The sequence below is a fragment of the Cyprinus carpio genome, chromosome B19 (genome assembly GCF_018340385.1).
Source record: "Cyprinus carpio isolate SPL01 chromosome B19, ASM1834038v1, whole genome shotgun sequence".
Lineage (NCBI taxonomy): Eukaryota > Metazoa > Chordata > Actinopteri > Cypriniformes > Cyprinidae > Cyprinus > Cyprinus carpio.
In genome coordinates, this window is record NC_056615.1 from 17,158,565 (window position 1) to 17,173,383 (window position 14,819).

Below are 14,819 nucleotides of genomic sequence, written 5' to 3' on the forward strand. Positions count from 1 at the left end.
TTGCACTGACACAGACAATCTGCCAAGACAGGAAATGAAAGCTCAGTACAGCGCGCTGGCAGGTACTCTCATAGGAGCCCAGAGAACATGCTGCGCAAGGATCAAGGTGGATGTTTAAGGAAACAGATGCTTTGGCTGTGTAGAGGTTCCATTTTGAAGGCTCCTCAGAGAGAACAGCAGCTAAACGGCATTAGTCAGAATGAACAGAGCTGGACCGGCTGGCCTGCTGGCGTGAAGTCATACTCAGAGCACCTCATGGCTCTGCTCCGTCAATGTTTGAAAGGCATTCAAATGCCTGAGAGAAACACAAAGTCGACACACCAGATCTTCAAAAAAAAAAAAAAAAAAAAAAAAAGACAAAAAACGAAAGTAGCTGGAAATCCCAGGCTAATAGATACTTTAATTAAAGGAATGAGGCAAAGGTTAAATGTGTCAGTTTTTCAATGTAGAACTGAAGTAGTGTATCCTATTCCAATTTAATATGCAGAGACAAATATAAATACATTTCCATTGCTAAACTGATTCAAAGCGCTATCAAAAATTACTCTTGTTTGCAGCCCAAAAGCAAAAACACTGGATCAACCAATGAGGTTATTTTGGGGTGGGACTACCAGGTTGGCTGACCAATGAGGCTTTGAAAGTACAAACTTCACATTTAAATAATGTTCAAAAAACACATTTTGCAGTTTCACATTTTGAATGAACAATAGTAATTATTTTTAAATAATACAAAACGTAAAATAGTAGTAGCCATTTAAAGAACTTCATCTGACATTTTTCCCAACTTAGTGAAGTTACAGGCTGGTACTAACAGTACAAAAAAAGAATCACATACCAAACTCTTGACACTTTAATACCTGGAGAAGCAGAAGGGAAGCACATGTGGCCACATGAATATGTAACAAAGGATAAAACACACATGTTCCTGAGCAGACCTTTGCTCGGGCTGTTCGGTGTTGGCACAGCATCATGAGATGGATGAATGCTGCCTTTCAGGCCAGAACATGTCTGGCAAATCCCCCAGGTCTCTAGAAACACAGGTGGTGACTTGAGAGAAACCCGGTGGGGGGGAAGCATCTCTACAGCATATGTCATCAGCCCTGCCGGTGTGCGGACAAGCAGGGTCAAGAAGCAGGGCTCAAGAATAAGTATGGCCTACTGGCCCGAGGCCAGAGTGAGAGAGTTTCAGGCCAGTAGATGTAATAGTCACTCGCCCTTTTGGGCCAATGCTGCACTGCCATAAAAATAAATGAATAAAAATAGTACATTTGTTGACCTTGTTTATCGGTTTTCCAGCAACAGTTATATTTTAACAGTACAAGTTTTCAAAGTAAATATAAAAACTGATATACACTACTGTTCAAATGTTTGGTGATTGTATGATTTTTAATGTTTTCCGAAAAAAAAAAAATCTCTTATGTTCACCAAGGTTGCATTTATTTGATCAAAAATACAGTAAAACTGTCCCATTATTACAATTTAAAAATAAATGTTTTCTATTTTAATATATTCTTAAAATGTAATTTATTTCTGTGATGGCAAAGCTGAATTTCCTTATATCATGAATTGGTGCTCCAGAAACATTTCTTATTATTATCAATGTTGAAAACCATTGTGCTGCTTAATGCTTTTATGAAAACTGTGATACATTTTTGAAGGATTCTTTCATGAACAGAAAGTTCAAAAGAACATCATTTACTTGATATGCAAATATTTTATAATATTGTAAGAGCCTTTACTGTTACTTTGATCGATATAAAATGCATCCTTTGTGATTTGTGAAAAATCCAAAGAAAAATCATTCAATAATTATTTAATAGAAATATTAAAATCAACAGAAAATAAATGTTTCTAGCAATACACAAAATACATGGCAAAAATCAGAACTACTGTGGCTGGATTAAAAAAAACACCCTTACTGCTGAGCCTTGCAATTTAATTTACTGATTTTGTTAGGTGGGAAATGTCCTTTCGAGATACCAACTGAAAAGGCCTTGACAAAGGTAAAGCTGTCATTAACATATTATCTACGATAAAAAAAAACTATTGTATTCAATCGCTGATTTAATATTAAAGCTATTGGCATGAGTGCATCACAACAACTATTTCACATTGTCTTCCAAATAAAAAAGAGGAGCAGCTAAGATCTGGCATGGTTTTTGCACCACACAAAGCTCCTTTTACACCATTCCCATAATGCACTAGGACAGCGGGTCAAAATGTGGCAGCGTGAGATTGAAGATAACAAACCCCAGTCATGTGACCAAGCCGGGGACAGGCGCCTCTCGCAGCATTCACTTCAAACGATCCATGTTTCACTGAGTCTGCATTGATAAAGGCTTGGCTTCCATCAGCATTAGGCCAGGGCTTTGTGCTCAGACTACTCCACCCCAGCCCTAAAAACTTCAAGCTGCCCGAGGGACAATGATGTATAAATTAGCTGCCAGTTCAAAGTTTAATTTAATCCAGATTTCAGCCACTGCTGAAGTGGAGCAGAATGGCTTAGAAAGTCGGTGGGATGCTTTGTCCAGTCTCACGCCTGCCTCCCCACCTCCCCTTCTCCGACAGGAAGTTCTGGAAGAGTTCTTTAGTTTCAGCTCATTAACCTCTCAGTGGTTAGAGAACCCCGAGCATGCAATAGTCTGAAGCAGAAAAGGAACAAAGGACTGGACACGACAATGCCACAATGTCTTTCTAAGAACATTAAGGAGATGAGCATTGCCTCTGTTTTCTAACACTCTCCGGACTCCTGCAGTGTTGCAATCATCGCTCTACCAAAAGGGAAGTTTTTTTTTAAGTGCCAGCTAGTCAGGTTTCACTAATAGCGGGAGCTTTTTCCTGAAAGTTTGCGCTGACACAAACTATTTTTCGCCCATCCGTTTACATAGGCATCAAAAATGATGACTTGCCAGAGTTGTTCATCACTTGGTGCTGCAAATGGGCCCTTATCTGCAGAGATAAAAGCTGGAGGCGATTTCAACGCTTCAGTGGCTGATCTGTTCCAATCCTCACTCTGTCGCAATTGAATTCCCATCCAACCTTTGCCTTAAGAGGATTTGCCCTCAAGGGAGTCAGGAGGCCACGGCATTTGGGAAAAGGGGGAGGGGAATTGCCAGGAAAAAACTTTTCAAAAATCCCAAAATTGGTGACGAGAGAACAGAACAAGACCTTAAAACTAATGAAAGGTGACATGCTTGTCTCTTTTTCCTATTTCAACAGAGTCAGATTGAAAGTCGAACAGCAAGATATTAGATTGCAGGTAGGGGTGGGACAATATATCGATATGGCGATATATCGTTGTCCTTTTCCATGCGATACGAGAATAGATATGTGGCGCCAAATATCGATATTTTAATTAGTACAACAAGGCACTCTATATAGATATCCCTGCTCCCAGCATCTAAAAATGCATGGAAATCGCAGCCACACCATTTCCACCTTCTTTCCAAAGCGCTCTGAGCAACCATGAACCATGTTCTCTATAAAAGATAGGAAAGCAGGAGGAACCGAATGATAAACAGATTTCCAACCACTGTATTAGCTCTACTGTTATATATATATATAAATATATATATATATATATATATATATATATATATATATATATATATATATATATATATATATATATATATATATATATATAAAATTCATGGAAATGAGAACTAAAAAACTGCACCGGAACAGCTATCAGCATGGACCACAGGCACCGATCACGTTATTACTGCAGCGCGCTTATTCAGTCCATGAGTAGGCTAACCTCTCCGCTCAGATCGCAGGTGGATTTTCATATGAGTGAGAGAACGCTGCCGGCACGTCCAGTTTTATGTGAACAAAACTTGATGCTTTCCCTCTCTCTCAGATATTACAAGTGCGCATTATGGAGTGGGCACCGACCAGCAGAAATGTAAATCTGCACCTATGGCATGGACAACGAAACAAAACCTCATCAGAGCCATAATGTGGCACAGAAGTGTGCAGTGTGTGTGCTTGCCGCGCGTCTACATTTGAAATAACGAACCTGAGCACGCAAAAGAGGCGATGTGAATGGCTATATTTTTCCTGCATGTCGTGTGCGGGGCTCTGTTTTTATGATGAGACGAGAGGAAAGGTTAAGAAAGCACTCCAGGTAAATTTTGAAATGTACCTGGTTTTTATATATATATATATATATATATATATATATATATATATATATATATATATATATATATATATATATATATATATATATATATATATATATATATATATATATATATATATATAGTTGATAAGCAGTTAAATGTGTTGGTTTACACACAAAGTCCAAGAATAAAATGATTAATTTATTTAGCATGTTAAATTTGCTTTACAGAAATTTTGTGCTGTTTTCTAGCAGTTTGGACTTGAATAAAGAGAGAAAACTTGCACTTCACCTTTTCACAGCCATTTTGTTTTAATAGTTAGACAGATATCGTGATGTATCATTATAAAATTGTCTAGCAATATGTCTATTATCGCAGAATCACTGTAACGTGATATTATCGTTATCGTGAGCCATGTATCGTGATTCATATAGTATCGTGAGCTACCCTGCGATTCCCACCCCTAATTGCAGGGTAAAGTGATGTTTCGGTGACACAGGCATCCAGCTGGTCCGTGTGTGTTGTTTTGATGGAGAGAAAACATTTAGCATGTATTAATAAAGTGAACGAGGGATCCAGGCCGCAGGAGAAAGCAGCAGGTGGTTATTTCTGATCCCATTATGTGAAGCTAATCCACAAACTAGAGCACACGGTCTTCTTACAACCTACAATTTCTGTTCTAGGAACAGCAACACCTTTACTTGAAGTGGCCTCGGTCTCATCTGTGGCGAAAACATCTGTTGTTTCGCTTCATCAATCAATCACCTAGGAGAAGCGGTGGATTCTGGTATGATTATAAAGTGCAGGGCATTTTCTCAAAGCATGTAGCAGATGAAACATCATGCTGCTCTTTCACATATAGGCAAAGTTGCATTACGGATTAGAGCTTTGCGAAGACATCGGGGTCACAGTGGCACATGCATCAGCTTAGTTGGATTGCTAGAGTTGACCGGGCAAATCGGGCCACATACTAAAGTATCAACAAACCAACCTATATTCAAGGTTTCAGTAAACAAATGAACAAAGACAGTTATAATACTGCAGTACTTAAACTATATGGTTAAGAAACATGTAGGACAATGCTATATCAAAACAAAACATAGCCTTTACTGTCTTTAATTCACTAAATTAAATGCTACAAAACAAATGCTGCAAAAAGACATTCAAGATAATCAAACCACAAGAGAACAGCAATATAGACATTTGAAAATGTAAAAAAAAAAAAAAAAAAAAAAAGTAGTCACACTACACATTTTTATATAACTTCAAAAAAATATCCAATATTGAAATTCTGCACTATTTTGTTAAGTAAATTTTTAAAACATTAGAAAACTAAAATAAATACTTGCAAATGCTACAAGTGAATTTAGAAATTTAAGCATTTTCGGTTACGGTTTTTGGCCAAGTGCTTCCAGAATAAATTCATGCAATTATTATAATGCATGAAAAAATTACATTAGTTTTGAGGAAACTATATCAAACATGAGTTAACATTAGATGATTGCAAAGGTAATCTGAAAATAAAAATAATTATCCAAAATTGGCCAATATATTCACGCGATACTATTAAACAAAAACAAACACTAATATCAGCCAATAACCAATATGGTACCAATGCACCCTTTAACAGACAATAGGTTCCTACTTAAAAAACACTATTTCATATACTAAACACTTGTAATACAGCAAAGTTTTGGTCATGTGTGAAAAGAACTTGTCAAAAAATATTGTTAAATAAGCTGCAGAAACTGGACAGACATTGAAACAAAAGAGCTTCATTTGTGAATAACAGATGTGGAACATTTCCCATCCAACAATTTAATGTGCTTCATGAGTGAAAATGGCTATTAATCACAATCATCCTGACTTTCTTCTACTTATATATGCTATATTTTGTCAAAGAAAATGGACTGTTGCCTTTCTAAATACATATAGTCTTCCTAACAACAGAAACGGTTTTAAGAGGATTCTTAAAGCATTCGGCCAAATTCAAATTTATATTTCATTCTATGTAAATAATTCAGCTTTGGCAAACAGGAATAGGTCCTGTACAAGAGCTTGTCTGAGCTTTAAATCTTTCATGATGAAGAGCGCAGATGAGCAACTGGAGGAAGAGATGGTTCTTCCCAACAGACCTCAGCCGCTGCAGAGTTTATCAGGACAGAGAGGGACCCGCTCCACAGTCCACCATGCGAGACTGTTGACAAACTGAACCACAAGAAACAAATCTCAAATCTGTGCCAAACCTCACACACTGTTCTACCCTGCTCGTTTTACTCTCTGCTGTAATTCAAAAGGAATGTGTGTGGTTTGAATGAGTTTCCAGCCCCAGAAGCATTGAAAAAAACCCTTCCAACATATGACTAACCAAGAGCCAGTCTGATCCAACGTTTGCTGATAAGACTCATTTTGGTTGTCCTATGGAAACACTGAGACACTTTAAAGGCACAAGTGATGGTTAATGCTAGATGTTTGTCAGTCTAAGTGGTAACAGAAAGAACTAGAACTGTGCCGAATTGGTCTAGTGGTGACCCAAGCCACACCAAAGAGGAACCACCGCATAATGCTTCTGCTTCGGTTTATTAGTGTGTACACAACGTAGAGTCAACACTTAGTTAATTATGCCTTGTGATACAAGCTATGCTTAGATTTACTCAGTTTTTCCATGAAAGGGGCCATGATTACACAGAAATATGTTTGCGATCTCAGTATTGAATGTGTCTGATTTGTACTGTCAGTGCAGCGTGAAAAAAGAAAACAAAGCGAATATTAGCTGGGGAAGTTTGACGAAGGTGATACAAAGCAGGAACAGATGCAGAATACAACAAAAGGAAGTTCACAGTGCCAAAAAGCAATGTTTAATGTCCTACGGTGCCTATATGCAATAACAAAGGACACATGTACATTATCCTGAATGTGATGGATGGGTCGATAACAAATTAAGAGTCCACAATAAAGAAAATGAGAAAAAAAAAAATCTAGTTTAAATCACATGTGCCAAGCTACTAGAAACAGACTCTTTGTATTCATATTCGTCTCATATGGTTTTGAAAAACCTTTGCACATTTTCAAAAAAAGATTTTCGTATACTTTGAATACATGGAAAATGTAGACCTCTTAATTTATAGTGCTCACCCGCGAACCTTACCCGAGTCCACTTAAAAAGGGTGGTCTGGGGTTCGGTTCATATATGGTTCACTGCTGATGTAAACGCAATCGTTTGCAGTACATTCATAAGACAGACGTAAGTGCCGTTATGTTCTGAAGCTTTGGATACCAAACCAATGGTTCAAAAACATAAATACACAAAAATAAAGAGAGCAACTATGCATTTTGCTGCCTTCCCTTGCGCTGTCATTACTAAGCAACGGGGTAAACAGCTTTTGGATTGATGACACAAAGAACCACGATTCGAACCCAAATGAAATAATATGAATACAGTCTAGCGGGGGCAGGGGGAGGGGGGAGCATTTGAACCCGAGTTCGGACTAGGCAAGTGAACCAAGTGTGAAAGCACCCTAAATTGCATTTTTAACATATGCTTTAATAAACAGAAGCAAACCAAATCATTTGCATTACATTATTGACCTGAATTCTGAACACTAACCTGAAGTTTATAAGTGAACTGTCTCAGTTGGTAGGTTATGCCAGAACAACAGAGTTTTCCACAGTTTTATATTGTATGAAATCAGACTGCTGGTCCTCGACGGTCGGCTCAGTGCTGAGCGTGTCAACTTCATTTTGCGAACAATGACAGTGCACTCATTTGGACAGGCTCTTCCGAGTTCACTCTTTTCTCATTTAAACAGTGTGACGGAATGCTACTAGATGAGAAAGGAGATCAGAGTGCAGTTTACAGCACACAAATGGGTGTTAACAGAGTGCATTAGGCCAGATTAACGGCGGCGTGTGGGGCTGTCGAATTAATGCATCCAAGCACATCAAAACTCCCAAAGGGTCTGTATGCTTTCTGAACCACAGTGATTAAAGATCAACAAAATCTCCTCTTGGGCCGCTCGTTTCATTCCCGCAGTCGCTTTCTAAGCAATGTACCCACTCATGGCCTAATTAGGTGGACACAGTTAAAAGAAATTGGATATGGTGGCTGCCACCAGTATCAGTGGGTGCAATCGATAGTTCAGAACAGCTGGAGGGGACCAGATTTCAGTCTTCAGAAACCACCAGAGAAAAGTCAAGTTATCAAGTCTCTTCAGCATCACCTCAAAAATCTCCTAGGATGCTCCGGTGTGTTTTAAGCAAGATCATATGCGACGAAGCAATCGAGACAAAAGGGTAAAATACTCTGCTTTCAAAGTGCAGCTTTTAAGAGGTACGGTTTCTAAATGGTTCCCATAACAACCACTTGTCACATTGTCAGTGGCATGTGGAAATTAAAGAAAATATTAAAATAGCAACCTAAACCTATGGTTAATTACTGAAGTTACACTGAAAAATTATTTGTGCATTTTAATTAGGCACATTCCTAGATGTCAAAGAGTGCTTACATGTATTAGCAAAAGCAATCTAGTATTTCTTCACAGGTACTTGTGGTTTACAAGTTAATCAAAACAGTTGACAGCATTTCTAAACATCTACACTTTACAAACAGCAAGTTCCTTTACTAAACAGCTGAAAGTCACTATATATATATATATATATATATATATATATATATATATATATATATATATATATATATATATATTAGATATAATTCCTCTAAACAAAACCGCTAACATAAAAAACACTCTCATATATATATATATATATATATATATATAAAAATCACTGTACATTTAGAGGAGTGGCCTTTGGGGCTAAAAGGAACCTGCAAGTGGCCATCAAAACATGTTTTTAATAAATTAATAATTATTTATTTTTCAAAATTATTATTATTTTATCCAAGAAAACAAATTAATTAAAAATGCAAATATACAAATACACAAGTCTGTGAAAGACATTTCCAGAAAAAAATATTACCTAATTAATTATAATAAAATAAAAAAAATAAAAAAGTCACATCAATCACACAATCACAACTGATCAGAATGAGCTTTGGCTCACGTGATGAAAGTTGTTTATTTTTTTGCAGAATAGGATGAATTACAGACTTGCAAAACATCAAACTATGAGAAACGCACACTGCAGCACACAGATGGTGTCTCACACTGTTCTTACATTTACACTGCACAAGATGGCTTCTACACTCATCAGCTCACACAGTTAGACGTCTCCTCACTTAACTTTCCAAAAGCTTTTTTCATTATGAATGACATTTTCTAACAGCGGAGAGCGACTAGGCTTATGAAACACGGGATCTCACACGTTCCCCTCATGCACAGCAAATCACTCTGGTATCACAGGCTTTCTTTTTACAGTGTACTTTTGGGTCTTAACCATGGTAAATAGTATAATGAGTACAAGTGGCAGGTGTTTGAAACTTTAACTAGGAAACGAGTTGACAAAAAGATGCTGGCTTCACTGTTTTATTCTTAATGAGACATAAGAAATTACTGTTACACTACTGTTCAAAAGTTAGAGGTTGGTAAAAAAAAAAATATTTTTTTAGTTAAAGACTCCAACGCTTACCAAGAATGCATTTATCTAAATAATAATAATGAAAACAGCAATGTTGAGAAATTATTACAATTGAAAATAATCATTTCCTATTTTAATATATTTTAAATTAAGTTATTCATTTGATGGCAAAGCTGAATTATTAGCAGTCATCACTCCAGTTTTCAGTGTCTCATGATTCTTCAGAAATCATTCTGATATGTTTATTTGCTGCTCAGGAAACATTTCTTATTATCACTGTTGAAAAAAGTTGTTGCATAATATTTTTTGTTGAAACTGTGGTACATTCTTTTTGAGTGTTCTTTGATTAATAGAAGGTTTAAAAAAATCAGCATTTACATGAATTAGCGATCTTTAGGAACATAATAAATATCCTTATTGTTACTGATCAAATTAATGCATCTTTGATGGACATACAGTGTACTAGAATTCACAAATGACTCAGACTACCTTTTCAAGCAAACTCAGTGTGGTTAACTGGTGTGCACCAAAGTTCAGAAAACCACTTTCATACCAACCAAATTCTGACGTCAAACAGACCCTGGCCTGCCCCAAAAGCTGCAGTATGAAAGCAGTTAAAACGAACCCCCTTCCATTTCAACCGCTGTTCTAAAACCACAATCCTCCAAAGTAACTTTCCATTTGCTAAGCTAATAAAGATCAAGAAAAGTCAGACTAGGAGCAAAAGGAACGTGTTTTAAATGGTGGAGCATGCTGAGGGTTTCTTTTTTCCACAAGCCTGTGTGTTCACATTGGGGGGGCTCGGGGTCACGGCTTTGCACCCTTGAGGCTCCTTATGGTCTACAGTAACCAGGCCAAAGCAGTGCGTTGGCAGCAGCACTTTCAGTACTCGCTCTGTATCGAGCATGTCAGTCTGCCACTGCTCCCACTACTTCCGAGCTGGACTCAGCTTGCATTGTTTGTCGATTCACACTGGTATGCATGACTTTATCCCTGTGAAAGAAATGCATCCGATTCTCAAGGGGGGTAAAAACGTGAACAGAGACGCTTTGAAACGAACGCACATACGTGTTGCAGATGTTTGTGGTGTCGACATAAACAAGCACAAGGCATGTGCCATCAGAGCATAGCGAGGCATATCTCCTTTTTCCCTCCCCTACTCTGCCTCTTCATTCTTTCCATCTGCTGGGAAAGAAGATAAAGAATAATGCCACTGTTCTTTGGAGTAACCGAAGACAGGGTAATAATAATGACGAGCTTAGCTGCAGGGAGAGAAGTTGGCTGGGCTGAGGTTGCATGGCTGATGACAAAACAAGAGCACTCTGGGATTCCTTTACAGGCCTAGCGGCCCAGTGCCTGCTGAGACCATTAAGGATTATGCAATGTGGAACAGTTAGAGTCAATCAAAAAGAGCCCCCCCAGGGAAGAGAGGTGGGATGTAAGATTTTCTCCCGTGTGTCCACTTTAAATGCATGCCAGAGAAGAAAAAATGCTTCAATTACATTACCTCTCAAAAGTGTTGAGGGCATTTTTACGTTTATGCTCACCAAGGCTGCATTTATTTGATCAAAAATACAGTAAAAACAGCAATATTGTGAAATTTTCTGTTTTAAAATATAATTTATTCCCATAATGGAACATTGATTATTTTCTTATTATGAGATTCCAACTTTATTCATTCAGCAAGGTGTTAAAAAAAAAAGATAACAGCCATCTAGAAATCTCATTTCCTACTGCTAAAAGGTGCTGACAACCTACTCGCTGATTTGTGGACATGTTTTCATTAACACAAAGTCATCACTGACAATCAAAACCTGAAACTTCAGCATACATCTGCTAAATTCTGTAGCATGTTACACTATTATTATTTCATAAGCCAATATTCCACCATAAACCATTAATATTTACAGGACAACGTAAACGGGGAGCACTTCTGAGCCCTTATCTCGCAGACTCAATACATTTTTTAGTACGCAGGATTATTGCGGATGTGTGACCATCCGCCTTGCTAATCAGGAATAGAAAAACAGCCTCAGGTGAGAGACTGGCAGAAGCAAAGGGTGAAAATGAGGTCAGCATGCTACTATCTCTCGCTCTTGGTCACTCTTCACATTCATTTAATCATGTAAGCATCTGGACAGAGTATAAAAAAATACATTATTATAAAAATAAAGGTTCCTTATTGACGTCTATGGTCCATGAAGAGCCTTTAAAATCCATGGAACTTTACTAATCCATTTTAATTTTCATTATATTGGAAAAAGTTTCTTTAGATTAGATTTTTTTAAAATGCTTCTTTTAAGAACTGTTTACTGAAAGGTTCTTTGGGGAACCAAAAATCATTCTTCTATGCCATCTCTTGCACCTTTTGGCAGCTTTATTTTTAAGAATGTAGAGAAAAAACTATAAAAGAGGTTAAACATAGCGCTGGCAAATATTTAGCTAGTTACCAAATGTAGATTTAAAAAAGCATGTATTCACATATCTATGAAGTGCTTTGAAAAACTAACCTAATTAAGGACAATTTTAAATAAAAACACTTTAGGTGGCTTATGCGTCATTTTATTTCTGATGCTAATTTCTTTCTAAACACACAAAAAAAACTTGGTTGGGTGAAAACTATTCCTTGAGATCTGCCACAGGCAACAAGAGTGCAGTGGCCTTGCAAAACATCTCCATTTTGAAGGCAATGTTCACACTTCCCACCAAAACTTCATGCAAATTACACGGTCAAACAACTGGCCGCAGACAACACACTGTGACAGGTTCGTAGCATACAATTTCAGAGAAACCAGAGGTCAAGAGGCACAAAAACAGACTAAATAACATTCTCAGGTCACATTCGCAGAAAAACCATTTCTTTTTGTTTATAGGAGAAGGGGACGGTTGCTCTCACTGGCAAACACATGGATCATCATGGAGGTTTCAAGCCAGATAACTTTAATTGCTCTGTGTACATGATGCAGGTATAGAAAATCTATAGGCTATGCTGGGTCTCATTGAGATTGATGCTGCCTTTACGCCTCTAGGCCAAAGGAGTGAGTGAGATCCTGATCAATGGGAGGAGACAGTACAAACCAGCATGCCAGTCAACCATGGAATTACAAAGCACGGGTGCCAAATACTTGGCATTTCGTCAAAAAATTACTAGCAATTGGCTTATTCGGGATCCACGTTCATCAAATGCATTGCCAATTAACTGTATAATAAAGCAGGCAGGCAGAAATGCAAAGAAGTCCCTGTGTAAGCCTGTAAGGTTAATGAATGCTCCAGAACATACATTTTCCATCTCGGTCTAGGACAGGGATCCTTAAATCTGGCCCATGAGATCCACTTTCAAGAAGAGTTTAGCTCTTACCCTAACCAAACACTCATGAGCATGCTAATCAATGTCTTCAGGATCATTAGAAAATCACAGGTAGGTGAGTTTGATCAGGGTTGGAGCTAAACTCCGCAGCGCATTTGCCCTCCAGGGCAAGATTTGAGAAACACTGGTCTAGGATTATAAAGAGTAACGGTGGCTTTTAAGAGAGCCTATGCAAAACAGTCAACGATCGCATGTGTGCACATTCCAGCAAACCGAGCCAAGTGTGACCAAGAGAGAGTTAGTGTCTGATTTACAGCTTCTGCATGTTAAGCTGCTCTAAGAAGCACCTGGTCACTTTAAGCAGGGGGTTTATGGAGAAGTTGGATGCGTTTTGACTTTAAACATAAGTGTTACAGATAAAATGGGTGCTATTGGTTTGAAAATATAGGTGTATGGTTCAATCTTAAAGTTCAGATTGCCAACAGTTGTCGAGAAGGCAGTGCACATTTACAAATACTGCTGATAGTTTCCACTGCAGTCACTTACATTTTAAACAAAAAAAGGTTAACCAAACCAAGTTATTTCTGCATTCCCCACTTCATTTTTACCTGTCTAGAAATGTCTCCACAACCAATTTAGTGGTTTTTATGGCCTAATTTATTGTAGCTTTATACAAGTCTGTGACTCTGATGATGTTGAGAGAACACTATCTTTCTCTGCCATAAATTTCACAATACAAGAGTGAAATAACTATCAAGCCTCATTTCTCATTTTCCAAAAATGTCACAAACACATAAAACGCAGTATTCCTACCGTTCATTAATACCTAGCTTAATGTCTTCTTCACTAGATTCTAGTTATTACTATTTAAAAATAAAAATAAACACACAACATTTGGTGTGTATCAGTAGGCTACTTACAGTAGGTAAAACAACAATGCCAAGCTGAACTGAAAAACACTGCCGTGATTAATGAAACTGATACTTGATGCATTACAACTGACGCGATACATATCTAAAACATTAATTATCATTGACACATGGCAAAGTATGAATCAATCCAGTGAAACAGTGTTTGACTGGTTACTTTAAAACGTGGACGGATGCCTGCTTGAGTTTACGCTCAACTACCCCCCAGAAAACTGCTTATTGTTCTCGGTTGAAACTCACCCTTTCCCCGGAAAGAAAGGCTGTCAAGCCGAGGGTTAATATCATCCAAACGTTCCTCATAATTCCTTAGTCTTCGCTTGTGAAAAGGGAAAATAACGTCCCCGTGTCTGTTTCCACTTTTGGAGAAACTCTTCCCTCTCTCGCTCGCTCGCGCTCCAATCTCGCTCTCTCAAGGGACTCAAATCCCACCGGCTACGTGTTGCTTTTTTGTCTGCTTATTCCTCCGCGCACTCTTGTACAGTAAAATAGGTCGTTTTCGATATGTTTCGCCAAGTCTTGCGCGTTGAGTCTTCGGCCGTATGCGGTTAAAGCTGCACTCGTCTCGCAAAGGTGAATTTAACTTGAGGTCTCTTAGCCATATGTCTCAAAGTGGAGCTCTGCTGTCGAGCCACCCGCAGGACTGAGAGGAAAATACGGGTCAAACAGAGGGAGAGCTTGAGCAATGATTGACAGAGAGCGCAACCAAATGAAAAGACGACAACTTCATTTCTGGTTTTCGAAATGTTTGTTTTAAGACGTCAGATTTAAGTACTAAAACCATAATGATTATGACACTATGTTATTTTAATAAGCTATTTATTTGTAAATTTCCAATTACTTAAATACATTTCATTATGTAAAGCATTTTGAGCTCTCTTTAATATTTTGATATGATATATCTGATTTGGACTGAGTCTG

The 14,819-nt window shown here is 37.8% G+C and overlaps 1 protein-coding gene across 1 annotated transcript in view; it reads right to left on the minus strand.

Annotated features, from left to right (window-relative positions):
• LOC109068141 (syndecan-2-like) overlaps positions 1-14,563 on the minus strand; it is a 29,887-nt gene extending 15,324 nt beyond the window's left edge. The window contains exon 1 of the mRNA XM_019084999.2: positions 14,142-14,563. Within this exon, the coding sequence (XP_018940544.1) occupies positions 14,142-14,201 (60 nt within the window). The 5' untranslated portion in view covers positions 14,202-14,563. The remainder of the gene's footprint in view (positions 1-14,141) is intronic.
• Positions 14,564-14,819: the final 256 nt, after the last annotated feature.